The sequence below is a fragment of the Lolium rigidum genome, chromosome 2, assembly GCF_022539505.1.
Source record: "Lolium rigidum isolate FL_2022 chromosome 2, APGP_CSIRO_Lrig_0.1, whole genome shotgun sequence".
NCBI classification, from domain to species: domain Eukaryota; kingdom Viridiplantae; phylum Streptophyta; class Magnoliopsida; order Poales; family Poaceae; genus Lolium; species Lolium rigidum.
In genome coordinates, this window is record NC_061509.1 from 168560147 (window position 1) to 168585568 (window position 25422).

Here is a 25422-nt window from a genome sequence, read left to right on the forward strand (position 1 = left end):
ATAGCAGGGTCCATAACTCATTCACTTATTATTACAAGCATCAAACATATATTGTCTTGGAGCTCCTCTTGGGTCCAAAGAGGGATACTCCTGGGTTCGAGGTGAACCCCAACTTAGCTTACAATATAAGAGTCTCATTAAGTTATACATTTATTGCCTCGAGCAGCTAAATACTAAGAGTTCGGGCTGCTCGGCTACTACTACTACTGGATGTCTCTAGGCTTGATCTCCTCCGGAAGCCTCCCCGGATCCGTAGACGATGAGGTAGTCTATGCCTTCTATACCTCTAGAGAGGTCTGGTTCTTCATAGCCGATGATCTCGGCTCCTTCATTGTTGTCGTAGTCCTCCTCCAGACGATTCAGACAATCTAAGCATGGGATTTAAGAGTGGTATGAGTACGAGCGTACTCAACAAGTTCATTATAGATAAGAGGTGTTTAATGCTCTAGCTACGATATTAGACCAGAAAGTCTAATACCAATGCAAGTTTTGGTAAACATTTCTTCAAGAGATTGCTTTTATTCCGAAGAGCTATGTCCGTCGACCTTCACCGGTTTACTAGAACTTCATGGAGCTCCTTTCCGGCCGCGTTCGCAGCTTCCTTATCCCGAACGAGGAGTGACAGGTCACGGTTCTTTACACTCGCAGAGGTGTGTTGCTTTACCCATAAGAGATCTTAACCTTGGTGCCAACCGGGCAATTGTTCCCGTCCACACTTCCTTCGGTGTGAGGCCCGGTATAAGGTCTAGCCAATCATGTTCCTCCGCTACCTCGAACACCCACCCGTTGTTGCATGCCCCGACCCTGGGTCCTCATCGGTCCCATTATTCCCATAGATTTCAGGGTGGACCCCGACCACGACGACAGTCTGGGATCGAACCAAACTCCTTCTCCGGTAGCTGCAACCCATCATAGACCGCAATACCGTGGGGACCTAAGGCTTCCCCAGCCTACCGCTTGTTCTTCGAGCGACAAGTGTCTACGGACTATGCCGTGGGGACTTAAGGCTTCCCCAGCCTACCGCTTGCCCTGACAGATACAAGTGTCTACGGTAAAGCGCATCCGTTGATGAACGAGAGGTGGAAACACTTTTGACTACTCCGTCCCACTCCGGATCTTATGGTTAACACGGGTATTACGGCACAAGAATCACTCGGACGACATTTGTTGTTAATCCTAGATGGATAATAACCCTTGCAATGGAACCTCCACCATATCAACACAATCCATGGTTCCATTGCCCACCACATAGTCATATTCATAGTTATGAAAATAGTGGTTTTGGTTTTTATGCAATAGTGATAATCATAGTACTTTGCAAGTAATTTGATAAAGATACTCAAATGACATGAGCAAGCGATGAACTTGCCCGAACACCGCAAAGTTTTGCAGCTTGGATGGTGTGGATCGACCCTTGTCCTCTCGGTTCCGAAAAATAGCATCATTGTCCGATAAGGGCAATGGTTAAAGAAGCAGTTATGCATGTTTCCAGTTTTAGGGTTTGTTCCCCCCCTTCCGATGTCGTTATTATTTCATGTAGGAAGTTATTACTAAGAATAATTTGGAGATACTTGATTTAAAGTAATATACAACCTTGAAATGTTGTCAAGGTGTTTTTAAAGTCCAAAAGAATTTATGGACTTATTTTCATTATTGAAAATAATTTATGTGATTTAAATGATTATTTTAATCATCAAATTTGAACTTATTCTTGTTTATCTTCAAAAATTCTATTTCATATTTTATTATGATAGAGTTTTTTATACTCGAGTGGTTTTCATATTTTTAATTATTTTTTTAGAGCTAGGAAACATTTATTGTGCATTTTTAAAGTTTCGCATTTATAAAGAATTGTGAAATGGCAAAAATGCCCCCGGGCCCACCGTCGGTGTAACCCGGTGGGGTTAGGTCGACCGACCCACCCGGTCCGGCTCGACCAGCCTCACTCCTCTCTCTCTCTCGCGCGTGTCCGAACCCTAACCCTAATCCCCTCTGCGGCGATTCGCGTCGCCCCCGCCGTCGCCGCTCGATTCCGGCGAACTCCGCCGGACTTGGCCCCCGCCATGGTGCGCAATCGACGCGCCCCACGATGGCGGTCATCCTCATCCGCATCGATCTGGAGCGGTTGCTGCTCCAGCTCGTCTTCGATCTCCTCCGAGGCGGCTAGGGTTACGGGATCGTGGCGATCCCACTGCTTCCTGGGCTCCAGGTGCGATGGCGCCGCCGTGGGCCTCGCCGCGATGGTGTGGGGTGCTGCGGCGCTTGTCGGAGCATGGCCTGGCCTGGCCAGGTGCTACCGAGCACTCGGCGCGCGCCGCCGTGGCCGCCATGGCCGCATCTGCTCGTCTGCTCGCCCCGGGTACGTGCGCCACCTTTCTCTCCTACTCTTCTTTGCCTGTTCTTCTTCTTCTCCTCCTCTTCTTCGTCTAGCTTGGTCACTGGCCTGCCTTTCCTCATAGAGGTACGGCCATGCCGTGATGCTGCTGCTAATCTGCTTGTGCTGCTGTGCTAGCCGTTGTGCTAGCCCTACTGCTATGCATCTGTTGCTCGTCGTGTCTGCTCGTCATGGTTCCTAGCTGCCGGTTTGAGCTGCTCTTCCCTATAACTTGATGGTATATCTCATGAGCTCTTGCTCATGAGCATACCTGTGATGCTTTGCTTAATCTTATTGGCTCCTCGCCGTTGCTATGTGTAGCCTATCTCTCCCGTGAGTGCATTAACCGGTCCCCGGCTTATTGATCGTGTGTGATTCTTGCAAATTTGCAAGTGCCAGTGCTTGTTTGTGTGATGATTAAAGTGTTCCGCTCATGGTAGGCTCTCGCTTTGCTTAATTGTTGTCCATATGCATCAATTCCTTGCCGATGTGCTTATGGGTACAATCATAAAATGGTTTATCCGGCTATCCGTAATTCAATTGTTCATGTCCTATGGCCAGTTCAATTATCTCGATTCATGTGTTGATGCTAGAAGTAATTCTAGCAGCCTTTAGCATGTCTGTAGCAAGCCCCGGTGATCAAGTGATCATCACTCGTTGGTTTATTGCTTGCTCGAACTTACTACTCGTGATTGTCCGGTGTTTGCCCCGGTGATTGTGTATCACCATGCTTTGTGTCAGTGCAGTGCTTAAGCATCACTGATGCTTGCAATGATCCATTGGATCAACTGCAAGACTACGGTGCTTTGATTACTTGTGTAGTTCATTTATCTGTATTAGCTTGCTTTATTAGATGGATAAATGATGTGAACTGCTTGCAGTGATGGTCATTTCAATGAATTTGTTAGGGCTAGATGGATGCCAACCACTGGTTGGGTAGCCTAGCCCACTACTGAACCCTGCTGGTGATGATGTGGTGGCTTAAGATGTTGGTTATGGGTTGAGGTGGCCCTGGCAGCTCTTTGATGCTGTCATGGGTAGCTCCCCCTCTCTGTGACTTGTTGTGGCTTTGTGGATGCATCACTGGGCAATCCTTGTTGGATTTCCAGTGCTCTTTGCTGTTGACAAACTAGAATAGGCACAAGTTGCCTATATGTCTGATGGTTAGCAAACCATGTAGTGCTAGGTGAGTTGGGTAGGCTAGATGTGAATCTTTCCCTTGTCTGGATTCTTTGGTTTACCTCGGTGTTAACACAATGGGTTTGACCATTTCTTCCCCGGGATGATTTCTTCTGGCTTAATTCCCTTTTTGCCAGCATCAAATGGTTTGATCACCAAATGATGATGCACACAGGGTAATCACACCCTCTGGCTTGTGTATATGTTATGCACATGCTTATTTATGAGCAAAACAGATGTTTGCCCATGATTTCTTGTTTATACCTCACTCCAGCTCCTAGATTGGGTATTGGTGTAGAGGGTTTGCTTCTGGATGGATTGATGTGCTTGCCCTGCTCCTCCTAGCAAGCCTCGTGGTGCTCGGATTCAGCTTCGTGGTTGTGAAGATTTGTTGAACAGTGCAGTGGTCGTTCAACTCTGTTCTTGTGTTCTTGTGTTCTTGTGTTCTTGTGACTTACCCAGATTCGTCGTCCGCCGATGAACTGCTGAATCCGGCGGTGGAAAAGGTTTTATATGAGCCTGGTGTTGATCTACCGATTGACAGCAAGGCCCGGCCTCTCTTGGTGACACACGAGCCGTGTGTGTGTGTTGTGCTTGCATGCACGCGTGCCTTGTGAGCTACTAGGCCGTGTGTGTACCAAGCACTTGGTATCTCGGCTTGATCCTTGGCCGTGAGATGATCGACTCGGCAGAGCTGATCCATATCCGCTCAAGTTTTATTTTCTTCTAACCTGCCAAGTGGCAATGCCACTTGGCATAATTCTTTGCTTTGTTGTGCTTGTGTGCAGGGTATAAGTGAGCTGATCAAGATGATCCAGAAGATGATCAAGTCCAAGATCAAATGAAGATGTTCTTGTAGTATTTAGGATATTTAGATAACTTGTAATTTTTCCTTTTACTTTTTCTATTTCTTCAATTCTTGTAATGTGTTGTAATTCAATAATTCAATTCTGAATATTGTAAAGACAATGTATTATGTGTGTGATGATCAATAAAGCTCAAGTTTTCCTTAATGAGCTTAATGTAATTGTTGTATTACTTTTATTATTGCTTAATGATAATTGTTTGATAAATTATCTCAATTTTGAATTATTTGATAATCATTTGATGTTTGAATTTGAAATTCAAATTCAAATTTGGTTTGAATTCGTTCAAACACTTAACTTGTAATTCAATCATGCAACTTAAGATTTCAATGCAATATCACTTCTCTCTTCTCAAAACCCTAACTTAGATAAGTAAGAACAAGTTCATCGCACTCTCGAAACCCTAACCCTGTAAGGTGTCGAGAGAGAAACCTGTCCCCCTTCAATGCAGTTTTGTTTTAAAAGCGCGAAATTTCCCCGTAAATTACAATGCAATGCACAACCCTTTCTAAAATCTACCCCTCGATCGCCTCTAAACCTGGGACATTACATGAACTTTGTCCTTTATCATATTGAATTCCTACATATTTGCAACACATATGATGATAATATCATATTTTACATTGATTTATGGAGATTTACCAATGATTTCTTTTATTTGGTTTATAACTCTGTAGAATAGGAAAACCCTGTTTTGCGCATTTTTCACTAATTAAATGCTTCTACAGTTATAACTGATCCTACTACGATTCTATTGGGTTGTCTGAACCGATGGCTGTAATTATTTATTGCTCCCTCCGTCTCAGTTTACTAGTTTTCCCCGTATCCCTAGGTCGCCAATTTAACTTATATGATTTAAAGAGTAAATTTCTTTTTTTACCCCCTACTTTGAAAATTTTGACACTAATTACCCCATTAATTTTTTTTCATCCTAATTACCCCATTTAGTAAATATTGTGCCAATTTTTACCCCTTAAATTTTTTGTATTGGCTTCGATCCAAACTAATTGACTGCACTTTGTCTAAATGCGTGTGCATTTAGTCTAGAAATTTGACTAGATACATAAAATCTAGATAAAATTAAGTTAATTAATATGGATCTAAGGGAGTACCTCTATGCCACCTAACTACTGACTGCAAAGAGCATCCATTGCTATCCTACCCACAAGAATACAAGATGCCTCATGGCATAATCTTCACGCGACTACGGGTGTGTTTGTTAGACCGGGCCAACCCAGCAATTCCCATCCCAACCGAGAATTCTGGAATTTTAGCTGTTTGTTAGCTCGGTTCTCTCGTCTCGGCAGTGCCCACCTCGCCCCGAAAAGGCCTCTCAGCCCTGCCCGGTAGAGAAGCTGAAATCGAGCTTCGCACTCAGGCGGTGGCCGAGGTCGCCCGAAAAACACCCCCGCACCCCCGCACCTGGCCCGATTCCAATAGGGGTCAAACGCCCCACCCTCATTTGCCCCAAAATCAGCTCTCACCGCAACCTCCTCCCGCAAGCCGGACCGGCCGACGGTCCTCCGCCTCGACGCCTGGATGCGCCGGCGGCGTACTCCTCCTCCGCGCCTGGATGCGTCGGCGACCTCCTCCGCCTGGACGCGCGCCACGGGGACGAGCGCCGCCTCGACGCGCCACGGGAACGAGCGCACGGTCCTCCGCCTCGACGCCTGGATGCGCCGGCGGCGTACTCCTCCTCCACGCCTGGATGCGTCGGCGACCTCCTCCGCCTGGACGCGCGCCACGGGGACGAGCGCCGCCTCGACGCGCCACGGGGACAAGCGCCGCCTGCACGCGCACAGGGACGAGCGCTACGAGCGCTGTCTGGACGCGCACGGGGACGGCCGCCTCGACGCGTCGACGACCTCCTCCGCCTGGACGCGCGCCGCCTGCACGCGCACGGGGACGGCCGCCTGGACGCGTACGGGGACGAAGCGCCCATCGCCGGAGCTACCTCGCTCCTCACCGGAGAAGGGACCCGATTGCTTTTTTTCCTTGTTTACAGGGACTAGATCACTTTTTTATTTCGTATGCAGGGTCCTGATCGCGTCTTGTTTTTGTATGAAGGGGGCTTTGTGTAAATTTTAGACCTCCTCAGCTATTCTCACTCCATCCAACCGACCAAACAACATCTGGCCTCAGCATGTCTCTGTCGGCCCGATCCACCAAACACACTACAAAATCTGAGCTCAACTAAGCTAGGGTCAGCTTGTATGAGGGGAGATTACAATTCTCAGTTAACCCAGTCTACCAAACACACCCTACAATATCAATGTAGGTCATGTCCGCGAAGATGCTACGCTATATCTGGAATCCATACATCATCTGATCAGCGTCTTAATGGGAGAAGCAGTTGCACACTCTATGTATAGCAGCGTGATTTTGATTTGCTTTTTTCTATAATAGTTACAGAATTAAATAAATTGGCAAGTGAACGTGCCTAACACTCCGGATCCATCAATAAAAATGCTCATAAAATTTTAGAAGGGGTAAAATTTGGCACACATTTTGCTAAATGGGGTAATTAGAATGAAAATTTTCTAAATGAGGTAATTAGTGTCAAAAATTTCAAAGTTGGGGGTAAAAACTGGAATTTACTCTAATTTAAATTATATCATTAGAAAATAGAAAATCTAAACTTTTCAATGATATAATTTTTGTAACATATAACTAATGCTAACTTGATCAAATTTACGATCTGGAGATACGCATACGCCTAATAAACTGTGCGAGAGAGTATGTATTTACATGTGTGTCAACTATAAAGCCATGCTGCATTTATTTTGCAATTTATTGACACCTATCCAAAGTGTAATGAGCTAGTTACTACATGCTTCGGCTCACAATTTAATCAATATTTAACACGTTATATCTTCACCATGTATATCTCACGGAGGCACACATACAACTTAAAGTTTTCATGGAAAATATGATTACAATTTTTTTGTATATCGGATGAAGCCTGGTGATCAGGGGATACGTGAGCACCCCTTCTCTGCTCGACACGTGTCTAACGATGTTAGCACTATACACGCATTGACACGGTCCAACGCGTTGAGTGGAAGGGTGGAGAGACGCAGGGAAGGTGCACGTCGACGCGCTTGACCGGGGAGACACTGGCGTGACCTCAGATGCGCGAGGTGGAGGCCGACGAGATAGTGGCCGTTAGATAGTGGCCGTTAGTGGTCTTTAGTGAGTAGCAGAATCCAACGGTGGTGGACCAAATCCAACGGTGATAACCGGGTGCTCACATATCCCCTGATCACCAAATCCGCTCTCTTTTGTATATTAGGTAAATAAATATGATATGTGGATGTTTCTTTGTTGAGGGATCTTATGACCATTGATTTTACACTAGATTTTGCAAGAATAATCTGAGAAATTTCCAAGGGCATAATTTTCTCATTTCTAGAGCGAAGAAACTATATCTCAAATGTAAATGTGTAAATATGAGCAAGGATGGGCATATTTGAGTTAAACATGCTAGCGTATTAAAAGAAACTTGTGGATAATGCCAAAGTAGTAATTTAAATTCACATGTCAGAGTTCTTAGTTAACACAAAACATTTCAAGGTTTTGTCAAAAAGAACTACTTCAAAGTTATGTTTGATCTTCCTCGGAATGTGAGTTGCCGGTGTATGAGAAATTCAAAACGGAGGGCAAGCTACATCTAGCCCTTTATTTTCAAAAATACATAATTCGTATTTCAAAGTTTCAAAAAGTCTGTAACAAAAGTCTAGAGGTATCCAATGACGTGTAGTACATACATGCAAAATCTCGACACGAACCACTTTGTATTCGAGGATGTGCAAAAAAGAGCATCTCCAACAACCTTTATATATTTGGCTAGAATTGCTATAAAATGAAAATATAACAAATTGGTTCCAAAAAGTTGCTCCAACAACGGTTGCATAAATGGTCCCCACACCAAAAAAATATAGCAAGGCAAGAGTCCTTCTCATGCACGAGGCCGACGCTCTGCACCGCCTCCTTTGCCGCCGCCGCCGTCCCGCCTCCGCTGCCACCTACCGCCCCCCACCGGCACCTCCCGCACCCCACGGCGACCGTCGTACTACCTCTTTCACCTATTACCGATCCCGCATCGCTGCCCGCTCCGTCCAGCCCGCGCTGCGCCGCCCCAAGTCGGTTCATGCCGATTATGGCCGAGTTGAGCAGCGCCAGATCTATCGATTCCAACCTATCCCGTCTAGATTGACCCCTCCCATGGATGTTGGTTGTCTCCTGCCCCCTCACCACTATGCTCCAGCGCGTGGTGCTCTCGGGGGCCGTGGAGGTCGTCCATGACGGTGAGCGTCGTGCTCCGACCAGCACTAATTTATATATGAGTATACTATTTAACTCGAACATTATTCTTAGAAATCTTGTCTTTTTAGGTCATACTCCGTGAATGGTTATATTTATAGATGATTTTTTTTGCATGTGCATATGGTATATCGTATGTGAATTGTTTCACAAATTTTTAAAAATATCACTATGTTTTATAATATAGAACGTTTTAGCACACTAAAATATTTTGCTAAAATAATTTCTATGAGGTAGTAATAAAATTAAGCAGAGTAGCAGTTAGCGAAGGCTCTCGCTCCCACATAACTTCATACCGTCGGATCGGCTGACCCCTACGCTCCAGAACCCGATCGGAAAGGAAAATCAGTGCCGCTGTCTATTATTGGAGCTGCTACTGAACAGGTGACTGTTGCACCATCGTCTTGGCAGGCGCCAAGCCCAGGCTGGATCAAGGTGAATGTTGATGCTGGTTGGAACTCCCCCTTTGCCGTTGGAGGCGTTGGCATGATTGCCCGAAGCTCGAGTGGCGCGGTACTGTACTCTGAATGGAAGACGCTACCACCGTGTGCTAGTGCAGAGGAAGCTGAAATCCTTGCTTGCTTGGAAGGTATTCGTTATTTGGCAGCAAATCCACATTACCAAGGCATACTGGAATCGGATTGTGCACGGGTGGTTGATGTCCTCTCCTCTGCGGCCCAAGACCGTTCGACAAGCTGGAGTTTGTTCCTTGAAGCGAAGGTGACTCTTAACCTTCTGCATGAGGTTCGTGTTCAAAAGGTATCTCGGGTGAGCAATAGTGTGGCGCATGATTTGGCGCAATTAGGTAAGCGTGAGTGTGGTGCGTTGTATGAGTCAGTTCCTCCCTGCGCGTTCGACTCTCTCATACGTGATTGTAAGAACGTTGTTACCTAAATAAATAAAGCTCACCCAGTTCAAAAAAAAAATAAAAAATAAAATTAAGCAGAGGAGAGAAATGAAAAAAAAAGAGAGAGAAGATGGGTTCCAAGCCAGAGCGACCTGATTGTTCTCAAATCCAAAGGCATAGAGAATTACACATACAGCCTTCCTCCAAAACAAATAAAAAGCCTCAAAATTCGAAGATAACCAGATACGCGACGAATGGAGGCGCTGCGGGTATGGAGGGCTTCCTCCAATCTCCTCGGCTTCGCGGTCTCCCGCGCCGCCGCCGCCGCCTCCACCGCCTCGGCCGGGAGGGCCCACCGTCTCCACATCCGCTGCTGCTCCCCGGCCGCTGCCGCCACCACGAAGCCGCCGCAGGACCGCCGCCGCCGTAGCGCCTCCTCATCCTCCACCTCCGACCGCGACTCTATCCGCGCCATTCGCCTGAAAAAGGTCAGCTCTTCGTCCTCAGCAGCAGCTTGCTGTGCCTGTAATTCAACACTATTGGGCTCTACATTCTGCTCCCCCAATCTGTGGTCAATACTGCCGCGAATCTGCTCGAATTCAGTATCTTGTTGGTTGCTAGGTCGAGGAGCTAAGAGAGAAGGGTTACGAGCCGTACGCGTACAAGTGGGACAGGACTCACACGACCAAGGAGCTCCAGGAGACGTACGCTCATCTTGAGGATGGCCAAGTCTGCACAGAGGCGGCAGTTTCCATTGCTGGGAGGATCGTTTCCCGAAGAGCATTTGGAAAGCTTGTTTTCATGACCGTAAGAGATGATTCCGGGACTATCCAGGTTCGAATCTTCAAATGATTTGCCATCTATTGCCAGCCGAATTAATTGTGTCAATCAGGCACAAATTAAATAATTACCACTTGATAAATTGCTTCTCGGCTTATATTTCCCTGGTAGCAGTATATTTTTCTGCCTGAGATTGCATTTGGAACTAGCTAGTTTGTACATATAAATATTTTCAAAGATTTTTCACAAGAATTTATTGAAGAATTGCCTAGACTTATTTCTTGAAGACATAAATACCATCGGTTTTTCATATGGGAACTCTTTGCCGAACCGTCTTGTGCTCACAATGAAAGCTGGTTGATTCTTTCCACAATGAACATCTGATGCGTATTCAAATCAGCGCATATTATAATCCAGCTTAGGATTGATCGATTCAAAGTGGTTTTCACCATCCAGTTCATTTTCTATCTGTATGATGTTAACTTGTCAATATGAGTTTGCTTGGTAGTCAGCTTAAGATCGCACCTAGCACTTATTATCACGTACAGTTCAGTGTGGAACCATCTCACATCAGAACTAGTTAAGGGTGCGCATGCACTAACATTCCTGCCAATCGGAGTTCGGATTATTCCTAAAACAAATGAAGTGTGGTAGATCGTGTGCTGCAATTTGCGTTCACACTTCTTGTGACTAGTAGCTATTAAATTTGTCTTTATCTTCTTAAATTTTCAAGATATTTTGTTCGTTATATATATATGTTTTTTAAATGTTCCTTTTTGCAATTGATAGCTTTACTGTGAGAAAGAAAGCCTTACAGAGGAGCAGTTTGAGCAACTGAAGGCATTTATTGATATTGGTGATATCTTAGGTGCAAGTGGGTCCATAAAGAAGACAGAAAAAGGTTTAGTATTAATAACTCTCTTACTGATGCATGAATATTGTCGATTGTATTTGGGATTTGCTAATTGTTAGCTGGCTGAGAATTAGTCAAATCTCAGTCCATTGAGTTGAATAATACCAAACCTAAATTTTCTAAGTAAAGTGACATGCAGGAATAGGCGCCATGCACATTCCCAATCCTTAAATTGCACACAACTTTTGTTTTCATATAAGTCATGAATTCAGTGTCAGTTTGCAGTATAACATAACATTGTTTCTATGTTTCCGTCAGAAAACCACTTGCTTATATGGATATGTAGTAGGTTATTTTCTGAGAGTCATCTCGTTGTGAAATTGGCCATCCAAACAATTGTATTTGAAATCTCAATGTATAGCATATTTCCATCTGCTAAGTTTTTCCTGTTAAACAATTATCCACTTTTATGTAAAATCAGGTGACTTATTTTTGTTTTGATAGCCATATAGTTATTCTCCTTTTAGATTTGAACTATGCAACCAACCCACATCTCTGTTCTAGAAAATACAACTGGGTGACGGATGTAAAGAAAGAAATAAAACAAAAGAGGCGCTTAGTAGAATGCTGCAAAATTATCAAGGTCCTGGGGCAGTAGATCTGGATGTCTGGTTGAGTATTAGAGTGGCTCAAAGTCTTTGTAAATGACTAAAGTTTATATATTGTAAATATAAATATTATAATACGAGGTATGCAAGTTCAGTTCATGCCACTTGATATACATGTTTACTGATTCCAATTCGTTTTTTTTTTTTGAGGAACTAGTAAACTAGCTTACATGTCTATACTACTAACTGAATATTCACTATAGTTCTGTTGTCATTTGTCAATCTGCACTCATATTTGACATGGTCTATTTCATTGTAGGGGAACTATCTGTTTATGTCAACTGTTTTGAAATCCTTACAAAATCTTTACTCCCACTACCGGATAAGTATCATGGATTAACAGATGTGGATAAGCGGTATCGCCAAAGGTTAGCTATTCTCTTTCTTCACATTTACTTTAATCATATATGTTCTTCTGTTTCTGAATATTACCCACTGAATTACTGCGCTATGTGCCATCTTCATACAAACCATTGGGACAACTATCAATGGGTTTAGATGTTAATGTATTTTGTTTGGAATTTTTATTTTTATTGGAGAATCATGTCCTCAGCATTCATATTTCAGTTAGCAGTAGTGTCTGATGAATCGTAAATGTGATGATTTTTCTCCAAGGATATGTAAGTCTTATTTGTTTTGTCCTAAGTCAAACCTTTGTAAGTTTGACAAGTTTATAGAAATAAATATCGATTGCTATAATACCGAATAAAGACACTATGAAAATATATTTCATGATGTATCTTTTGATATGGTTTCGATATTGCAGATGTTTACATAATTTGTCTATAAACTTCGTCAAACTTAAGAAATTTTGATTTAGGGAGTATGTTACTTACAGTTGACTGCCCTGCCGCACTGATGTGTGCGATAAACTAAAATTAGATCCTAGTATTCCAGATGTAATGTCACTTAATTGTACTTGATTAAAATGTGATTTACTTATCTTGTTATTATGTCTTTGTATGTTACTTTTATCTATGTCAACTATTATTCTTATGCTCTAAAGTTAAACTCATCTTATGTGTTGCTTGTACCTAATGACAGATACATCGACATGATTGCAAATCCTGAGGTTGCTGATGTGTTCCGAACAAGAGCAAAGGTATTTACTACATCTACTAGACTACTAACTGGATTGCCTTTGTCGTTTCTTTGGAATCAATTCTGTTAATTAGCTAGGGATAAACAAGGAGATTTAAATTACATTTTTTGCACACAAATTTGCATACCAAAGGTCTGCCAGACAAAGCTTGTTCATGAACGTGGTCACCCATGTTTTGGCCAAGAAGGCTGGAAATTGAGGCCAGTGTAAATGGAATCTTGCCAAAAATTTAGCAGCAGATTAATCACAGTTCAAATTCAGTCGAAGTGACCAGATTTTTGCCACTCTTATATCAAATTAAACTGGATCTTGAATTTAATTTGCCAACTTTTATTGATATCAAATCTTATGTGGTACATAGAAACATGTTTTTATTAGCAACACAGGTGGAGATTGTGGTACAGAGAATTCTGCAACTGTACCATCCTTAGTTAATCCAAAAGTACACAATATGATGGATATTGATGGGCAGACATCTATCATTTAATTAACCTACCTTTTATATTTATCTTAGCTATTTTAATTTTTCATAGGTTGTTTCTGAAATCCGCAAGACCATGGAATCATTCGGTTTCATTGAAGTTGAAACACCAGTTCTACAGGTTTGGTTTCTGCATATTCTTTAATTACTACTCTGCATGGTTAATCACTATGCAATGTTCGATATCTACCCTGATAAGAGCCAATTTATGAGGCCATTTAGGTTAAATTTATGCTGCAGCTTATTCTTGTAGAAAATTGATGTGGCATCTACTCCGTATCGCTCTAGCCAAGTATTCTTTGGTGGATTAAATAAACTGAGCTGGTGAATTCCCGGGTTTGTTTTTTCCGGGTTCAATTGTATGCGCCCATTTTTTTAGCGGGGCGGAACCTAGTCCATTTGCTCAAACTTTAGTCCAGGTGTTGAATTGTATCTAGTTAACCTTTTGGTGAAGACTATGTTATGTTAACACATCAGTTATGTTCTTAAACTTAGTTTACTTGGTTGTGCTCATGATGTTGCAACACTTCTTTTTGTCTATCATGCTGTTTTAAACAATTTCATGTCTAAACTGGGTAATATTGTCCATGTCAACGGTTTATATTGTTTTGTGTCTGTTGTACAGTTCATACAAGACAAAGCCTTCCAATTGGTTTCTTCTACCCAACATCTGAACTTGGCAAAACTGTTATACAGTTGTGCAAGAACACCTAGAACCCCTTTTATCTCAGATATGCATAACATAAACTTACTCTTTTACATAAAAAAACATGTATACCTTCACAAATGAGAGAAATCTTTTCTCTTTAACGTTTTTTGATCTTAGCAAGTGATGGGCACTAACCACAGTATACCACATGTCAACAGAGCCATTCTAATTTGCCTGCATAGTGATAGTGTTCGGCAATACAGACAGATCTCCCTTTACTCGGCAAGATGCGTATAACTGCTAGTAGAACATTGCCAATGAGGGGTAGTCGATTCAGCTTTGCCGAGCGAGCAAGAAAGCATAAAAACCTCTTGCTACTAACCATTTAACCAAGTGAGCTGCCTTGCATATATTAGCTACTCTCAAATGTACTAGTTTAATCTAGCGGCAAGCAAGACGAACTAGTGGTCTAAACGTTCCCTGGATCACCACATGCCTCAGGGTTTTCCCAGCTGCATTGGGCTAACATACCAAAGAAATAATCCTACCTCACAAGGCCAACATGGATGGTTTGTTATATTTTTTGAACTGGAAAAACATATACACTTGCCTATATAGTGAGCTAGCTTCATGCATCTGGATATTGGATTCAATCACCTTTTTTTATGGAGGATCCCACTCACCTGTGTCAAGATCATCGCTGCTTGATCCTATCTGGATTATTATTGCTTTCCATGGTAGAAACTACTCCCTCTGAGTCAATCTGTGCTAGTTATCACTCTGTTCCATAATATAAGCCGTTTTGACAAACTAAAATAGTTTGCCAAACGGCTTATATTATGGAACGGAGGTAGTAGTAGTTATGGTCATTTTGGTTCTCAGCCACATTTTGGCAAGTGTGGTTGAGAAATTGGGCGCCACAAAGTGTGGCAAAAGTTGGCAAAAAGTCACTCAATGACAGATATATGGATAATAAAGTGTGGCAAAAACCAAACACATACCAAAGTGCCAAACTTTTGCTTAGCAAAGTGCGGCTGCCAACCAAACATCAAACATTTTTGGGCTGGACCATCAACATAAAAAAATCAACATCTACCAAATATTCACCTTTGATTGGTCTAAAACGACCTATAGCTCATGTAATGTCCAGTATGTTTTTGTAGCAATTCTATCATTGTAGCTAAGCCTATATGACACAATCTAGTCTAATAGCAGTATCACTAGATACCAAGAATTTTTTTTTTTCAACACACATCCAAATAAGTGTCTTGTATTAGAAGAAGACCGCTGAGTAGGAGCCAAAGCTTACAAAGGCAAACAAAACAACAAAGGTAGCCTAACAAAAGCAACTGAAGAGTGAACCATCCTACAAAAAAGCAAACAAAACAGAGAAAATATCTATGGTTAGCTAAGAATCTTGTTTCTTGTACATTTTTTTTTTGGCTTATGATCATTATTAGGGTCTTCTTCTCTGACCTTTTTTTTTTTCTTTCTAGGGAGCAGCAGGTGGTGCTGAAGCAAGACCTTTTATAACTCACCATAACTCACTTCAAAGGGATCTTTACTTGAGGATTGCAACGGAGCTACATTTGAAAAGAATGCTGGTGAGGTTACAGTGCAGTTTTTTCGCTCTAATTTTTGGCAGTTCAGCTTTTCCTTGAACTATTGTATGTTAATATTCTTTGCTGTAATGCAATTGTTTCCATCTTAATGAGTATATGTACTACCGGCAAGCAGCATGTAACTATATTTCATTTGTAGAAGAATTAGATCTAACATGTGCCTTGACTTGCTTGTTAAGTCAAGCTGATCTTAGTTTAGCGTGTTAAATTGTTAATATTACTGTTTATCTGTAAGCTTGTAAGTTCCTTTCCTAGATTATTCATGTGCATGTTTCTCGACTTTGTTAACATCAAATTTATCTCAATATGTTTCATGTAATAGTCATGGGTTGCATGATGAAGAAAATTACTTGTAGAGCAATTTTCAATTCTCTAATTTGAAACTTTGCACCATACAACTGGTCTTTATGCCTTTATTCATCTGTTTCTAAGCAATTAAGGGGGTTATAAAGACAACTACGGACTGTAACTGGATACAATAAATTTGCATTAATGGACTTTTGGTTAGAGCATCACTGATGGGGGGAACCAACAACAATTTCAAAGGGCCATGCCCTGGCCCAAACTTTTATTTGCTTACCAGTTTACCATTGATAAAATGCAGGTCGGAGGGCTCGAGAAAGTTTACGAGATTGGAAGAATATTCCGGAATGAAGGCATCTCTACTCGCCATAATCCTGAATTTACCACTATTGAAGTAAATAATTGATCCTTTTCTCTCATAGTCATATGTTTTCTTCAGTGCTGCTGTGTTCCCTTTCTATTGTGGGAGCTACCATGCAGCTTAATGATTTTATCTATACCATTGCATTTTCCATGTTCCTTTCTCTTTTCCCCCCTTTGCTTGCAGAATATGCTACTTTGAATAATGCCTGACTCACTGCCTTATATTTGGAAGCTAGATGTACGAAGCATATTCAGACTATGAAAGCATGATGAATTTGGCCGAAGAAATCGTAAGTCGATGTGCTATGGATACTCTCGGAAAGCTTAAGGTTGATTACCAGGTAATGAGAGAATATATTGTGCTGCATTATGTGAATGAACTTGTATTGTCTGGAGAAGCATCACAACAAAATGATGTCATCATTTGTTGTTTATATCACTGCTTAAATACATAACTACTTTTTTGTTGTCGCTTTTATCTGCAAACTCATTGGCAATTATTCTTGCCATCAATGATGCTGTAACTAAATTATGCTAAACAGATAGGCACTGGGCACATGCGAACTTACACATACCAACAACTAAAGCACATTTATACTTGTATATGTATTATTTCCTTCACTCAACGTTTTTCTATTAAGCAGGGAACTGAAATCTCTCTTGAAAGACCATGGAGGAGGGAAACCATGCATCGTCTTGTTGAAGAAGCAACTGGTGTTGACTTCAATAGCTTCGGAGATATCGAGTCCGCTAAAAATGCTGCAACAGGGCTGCTGGGGATCAAAACAGAGAGCCATGAGAATACTTCATTGCAAGCTTGTTCATCTGTTGGACATGTTCTCAATGAGGTATTCCCCAGCTTTTGTTTCCTTCTTTCCTAAAAAATTTACTCTCGTGATGCACTGGAACTTTCTGAAGGAAGACATCCTAATTTGGTTCTTAATTTTGGGTTCAAGTCCACTTTAGACCTTCAGCATTTTGAGGACCCTTTTAGTCACCCGTCACTTCCAGGGGTTGGTCCAGAACATGATTTAAGAGTCTTTTAGGCCTCCAAAAAGAAAGTGGGATGATAGTTTAGGAATCCAACAGCTACTTTATGCTCTGGTTGGAAAGAAAGCTATATGCTACATTTTGCATCAGGCAAGTTGTTTGTAAATTTGATGTTGATTCGATTTTATCCCTTACTGCAAGACAGCAGCATGCCCTGCGATCAACAATTTATGAAACCTGAAATAGTGCGCAGCAACTGTTAGGTTACATAAAGAATTATTATAATTCTGCAGACCAAATTACTGTCAAGTGAAGTGAACTACTGAACTTTCTGTCAGCTGTATGTATTTGATTCTTATATTCCGGAAGTATTCCATCCATTAAGAATCTAGTGTCTACAGATGATTGAATAAAAATGACATCTAGGAAATTTAGCTAATAGAATATACTTATGTTAGTTTATGCGCAATGACTTCTCTGATGCATGTTCAGGGATTTGAAATTAGCTAATATCCCTTCTAAAACTCGAAGTGTTATGCACATGATGATTTCTTGGGTAAGTCTCCCTTTTCCAGTTGGAACATGCATCTAACTAGAATTACATATCCAGTTTTGATTTGAGAAGAACACATGTCCGTTCAATATTGCAAAACTTTCAACTCATGGTAATATGGCATGTGCTTACTTCATTTTAGTGATTAAAGTAGTTTGATTGAACTAATCACATTCCACTAAGAGTTGATTATACAATTGTAATTCATATGCCAGGTCTTTGAGACTGTTGTTGAATCAACTCTCGTGCAACCAACATTTGTTCTTGACTACCCAGTTGAGATATCGCCATTAGCAAAACCACATCGGAGGTAATTCTCTTTCAGCAAAGCTGAAATGTTACGTGTTTCAGAATTACTCTTTAGGGAATTAGCCTATATTCGTTAATATTACTGCACTATGTACTTTGGAAAAGCTTTATTTGTATAGTATTTTTTTCTGTTTCGCTAATATTATCTGTTTATGATTCATTGATTCCTTTTGTAATGTAATTGACAGATAGGACAAGTTCCATTATGAAGTTAAAGTATACTACTAGTACAAAACCCGTGCGTTGCTACGGCCCACGATAAATCAAATGAACAACCGTTTATATGTTTAAATATGTGTGTCAATTAAAATCCAAATTCAAAAATATTTTCTAATAAAATGCATGGCCGTGTCATGGAGAGGCACAAGGCTTTCTCAAGTTTTCCTAACCCTACATGTAAACGTAATTTCCTAGCATAGAATAAATAGCCATATAATATCCATATAACAGTATGATTCTAATTTTCTTATTACTGGAAATAAATTTCGATAGAAACTACAATTAACTTACATAGAAAGAACTAAAAAGTTGTCCTTTCGCAAATATAAATGTGGCTTTCTAAGTGGTGCTTTGTTGTGTGCATTCAATTTTTTTTTATTTGAACAAAGGGAGGATCCCTTCTTATGTCCACATAGAATTAGAACAAACAAAAGGCAAATGTAAGCACTCTTACAATAAGGTGAAAAGTGAAGCAAATGATCAACTTGTATATTCTCCTGTTGTATTTATTTTCTTATTGCAATCTTATGTGCAGCGTAGTGCTACTATCTCGTGCACTATATACAAATATAACATATCTAAAGAACAACGGAAAAACTTTAATGGACATGTATTATGGTGCACAATGTAGCAATTAGGTACTAATTTTAGATTTGTCCAGGAGTATGTTGAGACAAAACTCTAGTATGCATAAAAAAAGTTAAATATCTTTGAAAAAAGAAACTTAGGCATACATGTAATATTGTACAGACTGTATCAATAGCATAATTTAATATTCCAAGATAAATATTTTTGTGTTGTGGTCGGGAGTGTAAAAATTAAACTCTCTGGTCCTAGTAAATTTTCAAACTTATACTTGCACAAAACGATAATGTGATATAAATATAAGTTAAATTAAATAGGGTATGAAATCAGAATTCATGCACACCTAAACACTGAAAATATAATATATATTTTTACGAGTACATGCTAACCATGTATTTTTTCGATAAAGGGAATATATTAATATCAAGAGATACCAATTACACCCAGCCTCTGCAACAACGCACCACCCTAATGGTACTACGGATGCACACAGCCAAAAAAAGGAAAAGAAAACTAAGAAACAAAAGTCCCGCTACAGTATCTCAGGCCTAACAACAGCAATACATCCACCGCCAAGACAACACATGAATTACAGACTCCCCAAAAACGACGCCTCCAAGAAGGGAACAATGCTCAAACACCGTCGTCGCCTGATCAAAGATCTTAGGTTTTCACCCTGAAGATAGTCCCCGCTCTCAAAACAATGCCTCCACCAAGGTCATTGCCGTGCACAACCGGTTAAGGCCGGACCTTGGGTTTTCACCCCGAAAGGTAGGACTCTGCCCTTCACCTCGTGTTGTCGCCCCCACTTTCATACCACCGCTCGTGAAGCCCGAACACCAAGCAAGTCCCTCAACAGCGCGGAGACTTGAACCTCCCTTAGCTAGTCCTCCCCTCCGGCCTTCATGAAATTCTCTTCTTCCGACTTTCATCATGGATCCATAGTCACTTGATATCAACACAGAAAAAGAGCTTCGCGCCGCTCCCTCCAGAACCAATCGGTCAGAATAAATGCATGGGTGCGCACGACCGAATACCTCCGATCCAGCAAACTCCAGGCTGTTAACCCACCGGCCAGATCACGAGTCCAGGCCTCCGGTAGGTCCTCCTCTTCATGCAAGAGAGGCCCTAGGACCGCCGCCTTTATTCAGTTCGGACCCCCACGTCAGCGACCATCCCGGGCTGGCCAAACCAACCCTCCACCGGTGACACCATCGCCGGCTTCCAAGCACCTCCATCTCGCCGCCGGATCGCGGTGATAGATCAAAAGATCCACCACCACCACCAACCGCAGGCCGACCCTCTCCGGCGAAGAAGAGGGCCACCTCCTCCGTCGAACCCAAGGCTGCTGCCCCGGGCGCCCTCGTGTCGCGGAAGAAACCGGAGATCGCCTCCACGCACCGACGAGGGTCTGGCCGCCGCCCACCACCAGCCCTGCCGGTCTGCTGCGGGTGGAAGCCTACGGGAGGGGAGGGGGGAGACCGCAGCGCGAGAGCCGCCGCCGCCCAACACCATCCGCGCCGGCCGCCGCCGTATGCGTCGAGGAGGGGAGAGCCCGTCCGCCGTCCCCCACGACGGTGAGGAAAGGCCCCCGCCGCCGCCGCGCCCCGTGGGTCTTTGCCCCGGCGGCGCTGCCGGCGGCGGCGGTGGTTAGGGTTGGGGTGAGGGTCGGGAGAGGAGGGGGTCGGGAGAGGAGGAGCGATTTTTTTGCTACACCAAGTATGGATGCTTGGATTCCTCGCAAAGAAACAGCTTCGTAAAATAGCTTCAGACACTTCCCGGCGATGTACGCGGCAGTCGTGAGGACCCAAAACAGGATCTCTTGCTTGCTGCTCGCCTCGTGTGCAGATGCAAGGATCTCCATCAGCTTTGACAGGGTGTGCTTGGCCGACGGCACTACTATGGTCGAGATTACCTTGTGGTCAATCGTGAAAAGCTAGAACCGCCGATGGCTCTCGCCGCTGATAGCAGATATATTTCCTGTTCCATCCTCATCCGTTAATAGACAAGCAGGACAGAGGATCGACTTCAGTTTTCAGTACCCTGTTGGTCACCATCAAATGACTCGACGCGCCGTAACCGAACGTGACGAAACGCTGTCGGTATTTGACGCTGGCGCCGCTGGCGGCCGGCGGCACGGTGAGCCTGAGCAGGGCATCTTCTTTTTTCTTGCTGGGCGGGCTGAAGAGGATGCCGCATGTATGTCAACCTGCAAGTGCCGACTCCCCAAGCTCTACCTCTACGTCTTGTACACCTATCATATGATGGGCATCAGGCTCATCGCGAGGGGAACCGGCCGCCTCCACCCAAGAAGGGAAGCTTAGGCGTCCTCTTCATGTGCAACCACTGCACCCTGGTTGGCCTGATCGGGGTCGCCGTCTCGCTCGGCCGTAAGGTCACAACCACCGCAGCTTACTCGGCCTGATATATTCCGTGCGGAGGACAGAAGAGTCCCTGCACGGGACGGGGAAAAGGACGACGGACTTCGACTCTCGCACGGTTTCGTCGCTCGGAGGCGCGTACAACTCGCTTGCCCTGAGGCAGCCTGCCCGGACCTGGCCTTTGAACATACCAAAGTGAGAAATACAACGAACCATGGATGAAAACACCTTTAGGACGGACGAAAACATAGTTAGACGGACGAAACCACGGAAACGCTTCTCCCTTTATTATTAGGTATAGATTTCAAAGTTCAGTTTTTGCCCTGATATCAGTAGATTGCTACCTCCGTCCTATAACAAGTGTCTCAGTTTTGTCTATCTAGATGCATTTTAGTTATTGATACATTCTTATCTACAAAAAGTAGAGACACGTATTATTGGATGGAGGGAGTACATGCTACCATGCACATAATACGGCTCTGAAACCAAAAGCATTGCCCACAATGGTTAATTCAGTATATGTCACTGCCAGTTTCATGTAATCGAGAAATGCTACTGCAAAAAATGACTTAACGAAAAATGCCACTGCAAAAAAGGTAACTCAAAAAATACCACTGCCACAATGGTATGCGTTGAAGTACCCAAGTGTTGGCAGTGGCTGTTTTCCAATTTTTTTGCAGTGATATTTTTCAAATTTGCAAAGCGGGCAGTGGTTAAACCACCTGGTTTGAGTACCAATATCTCAACCTGTTACCTTTTCTACACCAAGGCCCTGAGCCCTTCAAGGTTTCACAAGTTTTAAATGTAATAAAAACAAGTGTAAATATCAGATGCGTCAGAAAACATAACGGGATAATGGGGATGTGTTGTGCCAGTCAGGAATCTGTCGGTACTCCCAACATAAAACCATCAAACTGGGGATCAATGTTGTGAAAACTAGCGAGTGCATAGAGTTCTGTTCAAGCATACCCTTTCAAGTTACAGCTGCAATCGGTCATGTGAATTTTGCATTGACTTCACTTGTATCCACCAAACCTGTTGGCCCATCCATATAAATGAATAAGCTGTGTTGATGCGATCCATGCTAAAGGCCACAGTATTTACAGGTCACGGTACTGTTGTGAAGGTACCAATTAGTTTCCTTGCACATGTGCATAGCCTACACACTACTCTGGATACAAGGACCTTTTCATATGCCAATTATTCACATTGTGTATTTTGATGATCTGGACAGAATTGAGTTTTGGTTGCTATCAACTGTAATAATCGTAATCGATATTTCTCTTCTTGTAGGCATGCTGGTCTTACTGAACGATTTGAACTTTTCATATGTGGCCGTGAAATTGGAAATGCGTTTTCTGAGCTCACAGACCCGATTGATCAGGTGCAAATTTGTTTGTTATCTTAATGCATGTCAAAGTGCTAATGTTATCACATTTTCTTTGTGAAGTTCCGCTTTACGTTGGTGTAAACTGTACATATGCATACGACAAAGGTTGCTAGAAAATCTACAAGTTCTGGTCCATATTGATTAACTGTAAACACTGTAATCTACTTTCACCATTTCACTAGACAGGTTCCAGAAATATACACTGTGATATAGCAAGTTTGAGTAATGTAAAAAGCCTGTAGGTATTGCAAAATTCCAATTATACTGATGTTGAGTTCATTAGAAGAGCAGTCCTGAAAATACTTGACTTGCAATGAAAATCAATGTGTTGGTATGTGACGTATGATCCTATTACTAGTTGGTTTAGCATTACTAGGATGGTTTATGAAATTTGATGCCATAGTCCGAACTAATAGTGCTGGTTAACATGCAAATGGCATCGCCATATTACACCTAAGGAGGGCTTGTGGACATTACATGAAAAATGTGGGTCCCTGACTCCAGAATGACAAGGCATGTTTGGTGTAACTAATTGGTGTACATCCATGTCTTCAGTTGGGTATAAAGTCGTTTCACTAGGTAAAAGATCCAGTGTCACTATTCTAGATTGTAACAATCACTTCATTTTCTGTTGCAGAGGAGTCGTTTTGAAAATCAAATAAAACAGCACAATGCTAAACGTGCCGCAATGGGTAAGAAGGTTAAATCTGCCGAGGGTAAGGGGGATGATGATGATGAGTATTCGTACGAAGTTTCCTTGGATGAAGATTTCCTGACTTCTTTGGAATATGGAATGCCACCTGCTTCTGGAATGGTACGATCCTTAGAATTGTCTGCAATTTCCTTTATCGCTCTCACAAACAAGTTTTCACTGAACCATTTGTTAATCATTTTTAAATTATGTGGTTTGTGCGAACTAATTTGTGTGGAATCATTTTGAACTTTCAGGGCCTTGGCATCGACCGGTTAGTAATGCTGTTGACAAACTCTGCCAGCATAAGGGATGTTATTGCTTTTCCTGTTCTGAAGCTTCAGCAATAGGGCCTTTTCTCGGGGTAAGAACTAGAAGAGATGCAATTTTGACAAATGCTGAGAAGTTGTCCGCACCCTATGCCTTATGCTCAAAAGTAGATTTTGTATTTGATCAATTTTCCTGATGGTAGATCTTTTATATCTTTATACATACTACAACTGGACGCTTAGGAGGGCTAAGAGTCCAGTCTGGATTTGTTCTTGGGCAAAATAGTCGATAGGTCAAACACTGGAATAAAAAAAAATGATTCACATAATTCTGGTTTCCCAAAACCATTTCGCCAATCCAAGAATACCATGGATGTGTTGTTTTTTGACCCACTTTTTTACTGAATAAATGTCCCTTTGCTATGTTTTCAGAGCTGCACAAATTGTCCGATTAGCAACCTAAAAAATATCCACTTACAAGTTACAATCAGCTTGATTTTATAACTATTTGGGAAGCAAAAATTATAACCTTTCTTACGTCAGAATGACAGCACATTATCTTCCTGAACACAAAAATCTGCCCTTCCAATGCTGCATAGCAAAACCCATCTACCATGAACATGGTGTCGCATGTGTGCATGCATTCCCTGTATGTCTGTATTAGTTCTAGTGCCACTCGGCCGACCCACTCACTACAAGTGGAAGGCAAGCAGTCAACTGAGCGTAAATGGCCACAAGCGGATGCCGACTCCTGTACTCACGAGCGCGGAAGGAAGGTTGCGCGGCATGAGGACTGTGACAGTGCACCGACATGGCCAGCCCAGCCGCCGAAAGCGGCGCACCAAGGGAGCTGCATCTGGTCCAGGGATGGCAGCGTGCGTCCTGACGGAGATATCCGGTCGGCTGATGATCGATCTCACTGTCTAACCCAACATCATCCCTAGCTTAGCTCTATAGTGAGGGCGTCAGTACTGCTAATCAGGGCTGGGCCTGTTCCATCAAGTCTCGGATAAGCCTGTCATTTTGGGGCAACATTTGGTCTCCACCTCTCTGATTGCGTGCTGCTTAATGTGCGGCTCTGAAGTGAAGTGAAGTGCAAGCTAAAGGAGGAACATCTCTTGGAGAGAGTGACCGTGAGGTGCTATCACGGGGGGTTCTGGATTCATGGGGAGTTCATTGTACTAATGTTCGATTCTGAATGTCGATTGCGCTTGAGAACAGGAAACTGGCAAACTGTGCTTAGCCAGGTACAGCAACCGACGGGATCAATTTGTACAATCCACCATCCATTCCTAGCTCTGATAGATAGCGATGGCGTCAGTACTGCTAATCGGTGCTGGGTCTGTTCCATCATCCTCGGATAAGCCTGTCATTTGGGGCATCATTTGGTCTCCTGATTCCGCTCTCTGATTGCGTACTTGCTTTGTAATGTGTGGCTCTGAAACTGAAGTGGCTGATGTGCATGCCAAAGGAAGAACATTGCTGCAGAGATTGAGCGTGAGGTACATTGGTGGGTTCTGGATTCATGGAGAGTTCATTGTACTACTAGCTTAGTCCATCCTGTCGTGTTCGATTCTGAATGTCGGTTTCTCTAGAGAAGGGGAAAACGCCCAGTTGCCTAGCTA

The 25422-nt window shown here is 42.7% G+C and overlaps 1 protein-coding gene across 1 annotated transcript; it reads left to right on the top strand.

Annotated features, from left to right (window-relative positions):
• The first annotated feature begins 9834 nt into the window (after positions 1-9834).
• Positions 9835-24142, top strand: LOC124692580 (lysine--tRNA ligase, chloroplastic/mitochondrial-like). The gene is made up of 14 exons (XM_047225979.1): positions 9835-10077; positions 10211-10423; positions 11159-11270; positions 12150-12258; positions 12935-12992; positions 13526-13594; positions 15619-15726; positions 16349-16441; positions 16647-16751; positions 17055-17258; positions 18169-18263; positions 22741-22831; positions 23475-23651; positions 23786-24142. Exons 1-14 carry the CDS (start codon positions 9844-9846, stop codon positions 23876-23878), a joined length of 1761 nt encoding a protein of 586 aa, XP_047081935.1. The 5' UTR covers positions 9835-9843; the 3' UTR covers positions 23879-24142.
• The last annotated feature ends 1280 nt before the right edge of the window (positions 24143-25422 follow it).

What these genes read in the sequence shown, in the direction of transcription:
- LOC124692580 (XM_047225979.1), top strand. Translation starts at nt 9,844, where the DNA reads ATGGAGGCGCTGCGGGTATGGAGGGCTTCCTCCAATCTCCTCGGCTTC. An exon ending in ATGATTCCGGGACTATCCAG is followed by an intron (nt 10,424 to 11,158) that starts GTTCGAATCTTC and finishes TGCAATTGATAG; the next exon opens with CTTTACTGTGAGAAAGAAAG. An exon ending in TGTTCCGAACAAGAGCAAAG is followed by an intron (nt 12,993 to 13,525) that starts GTATTTACTACA and finishes AATTTTTCATAG; the next exon opens with GTTGTTTCTGAAATCCGCAA.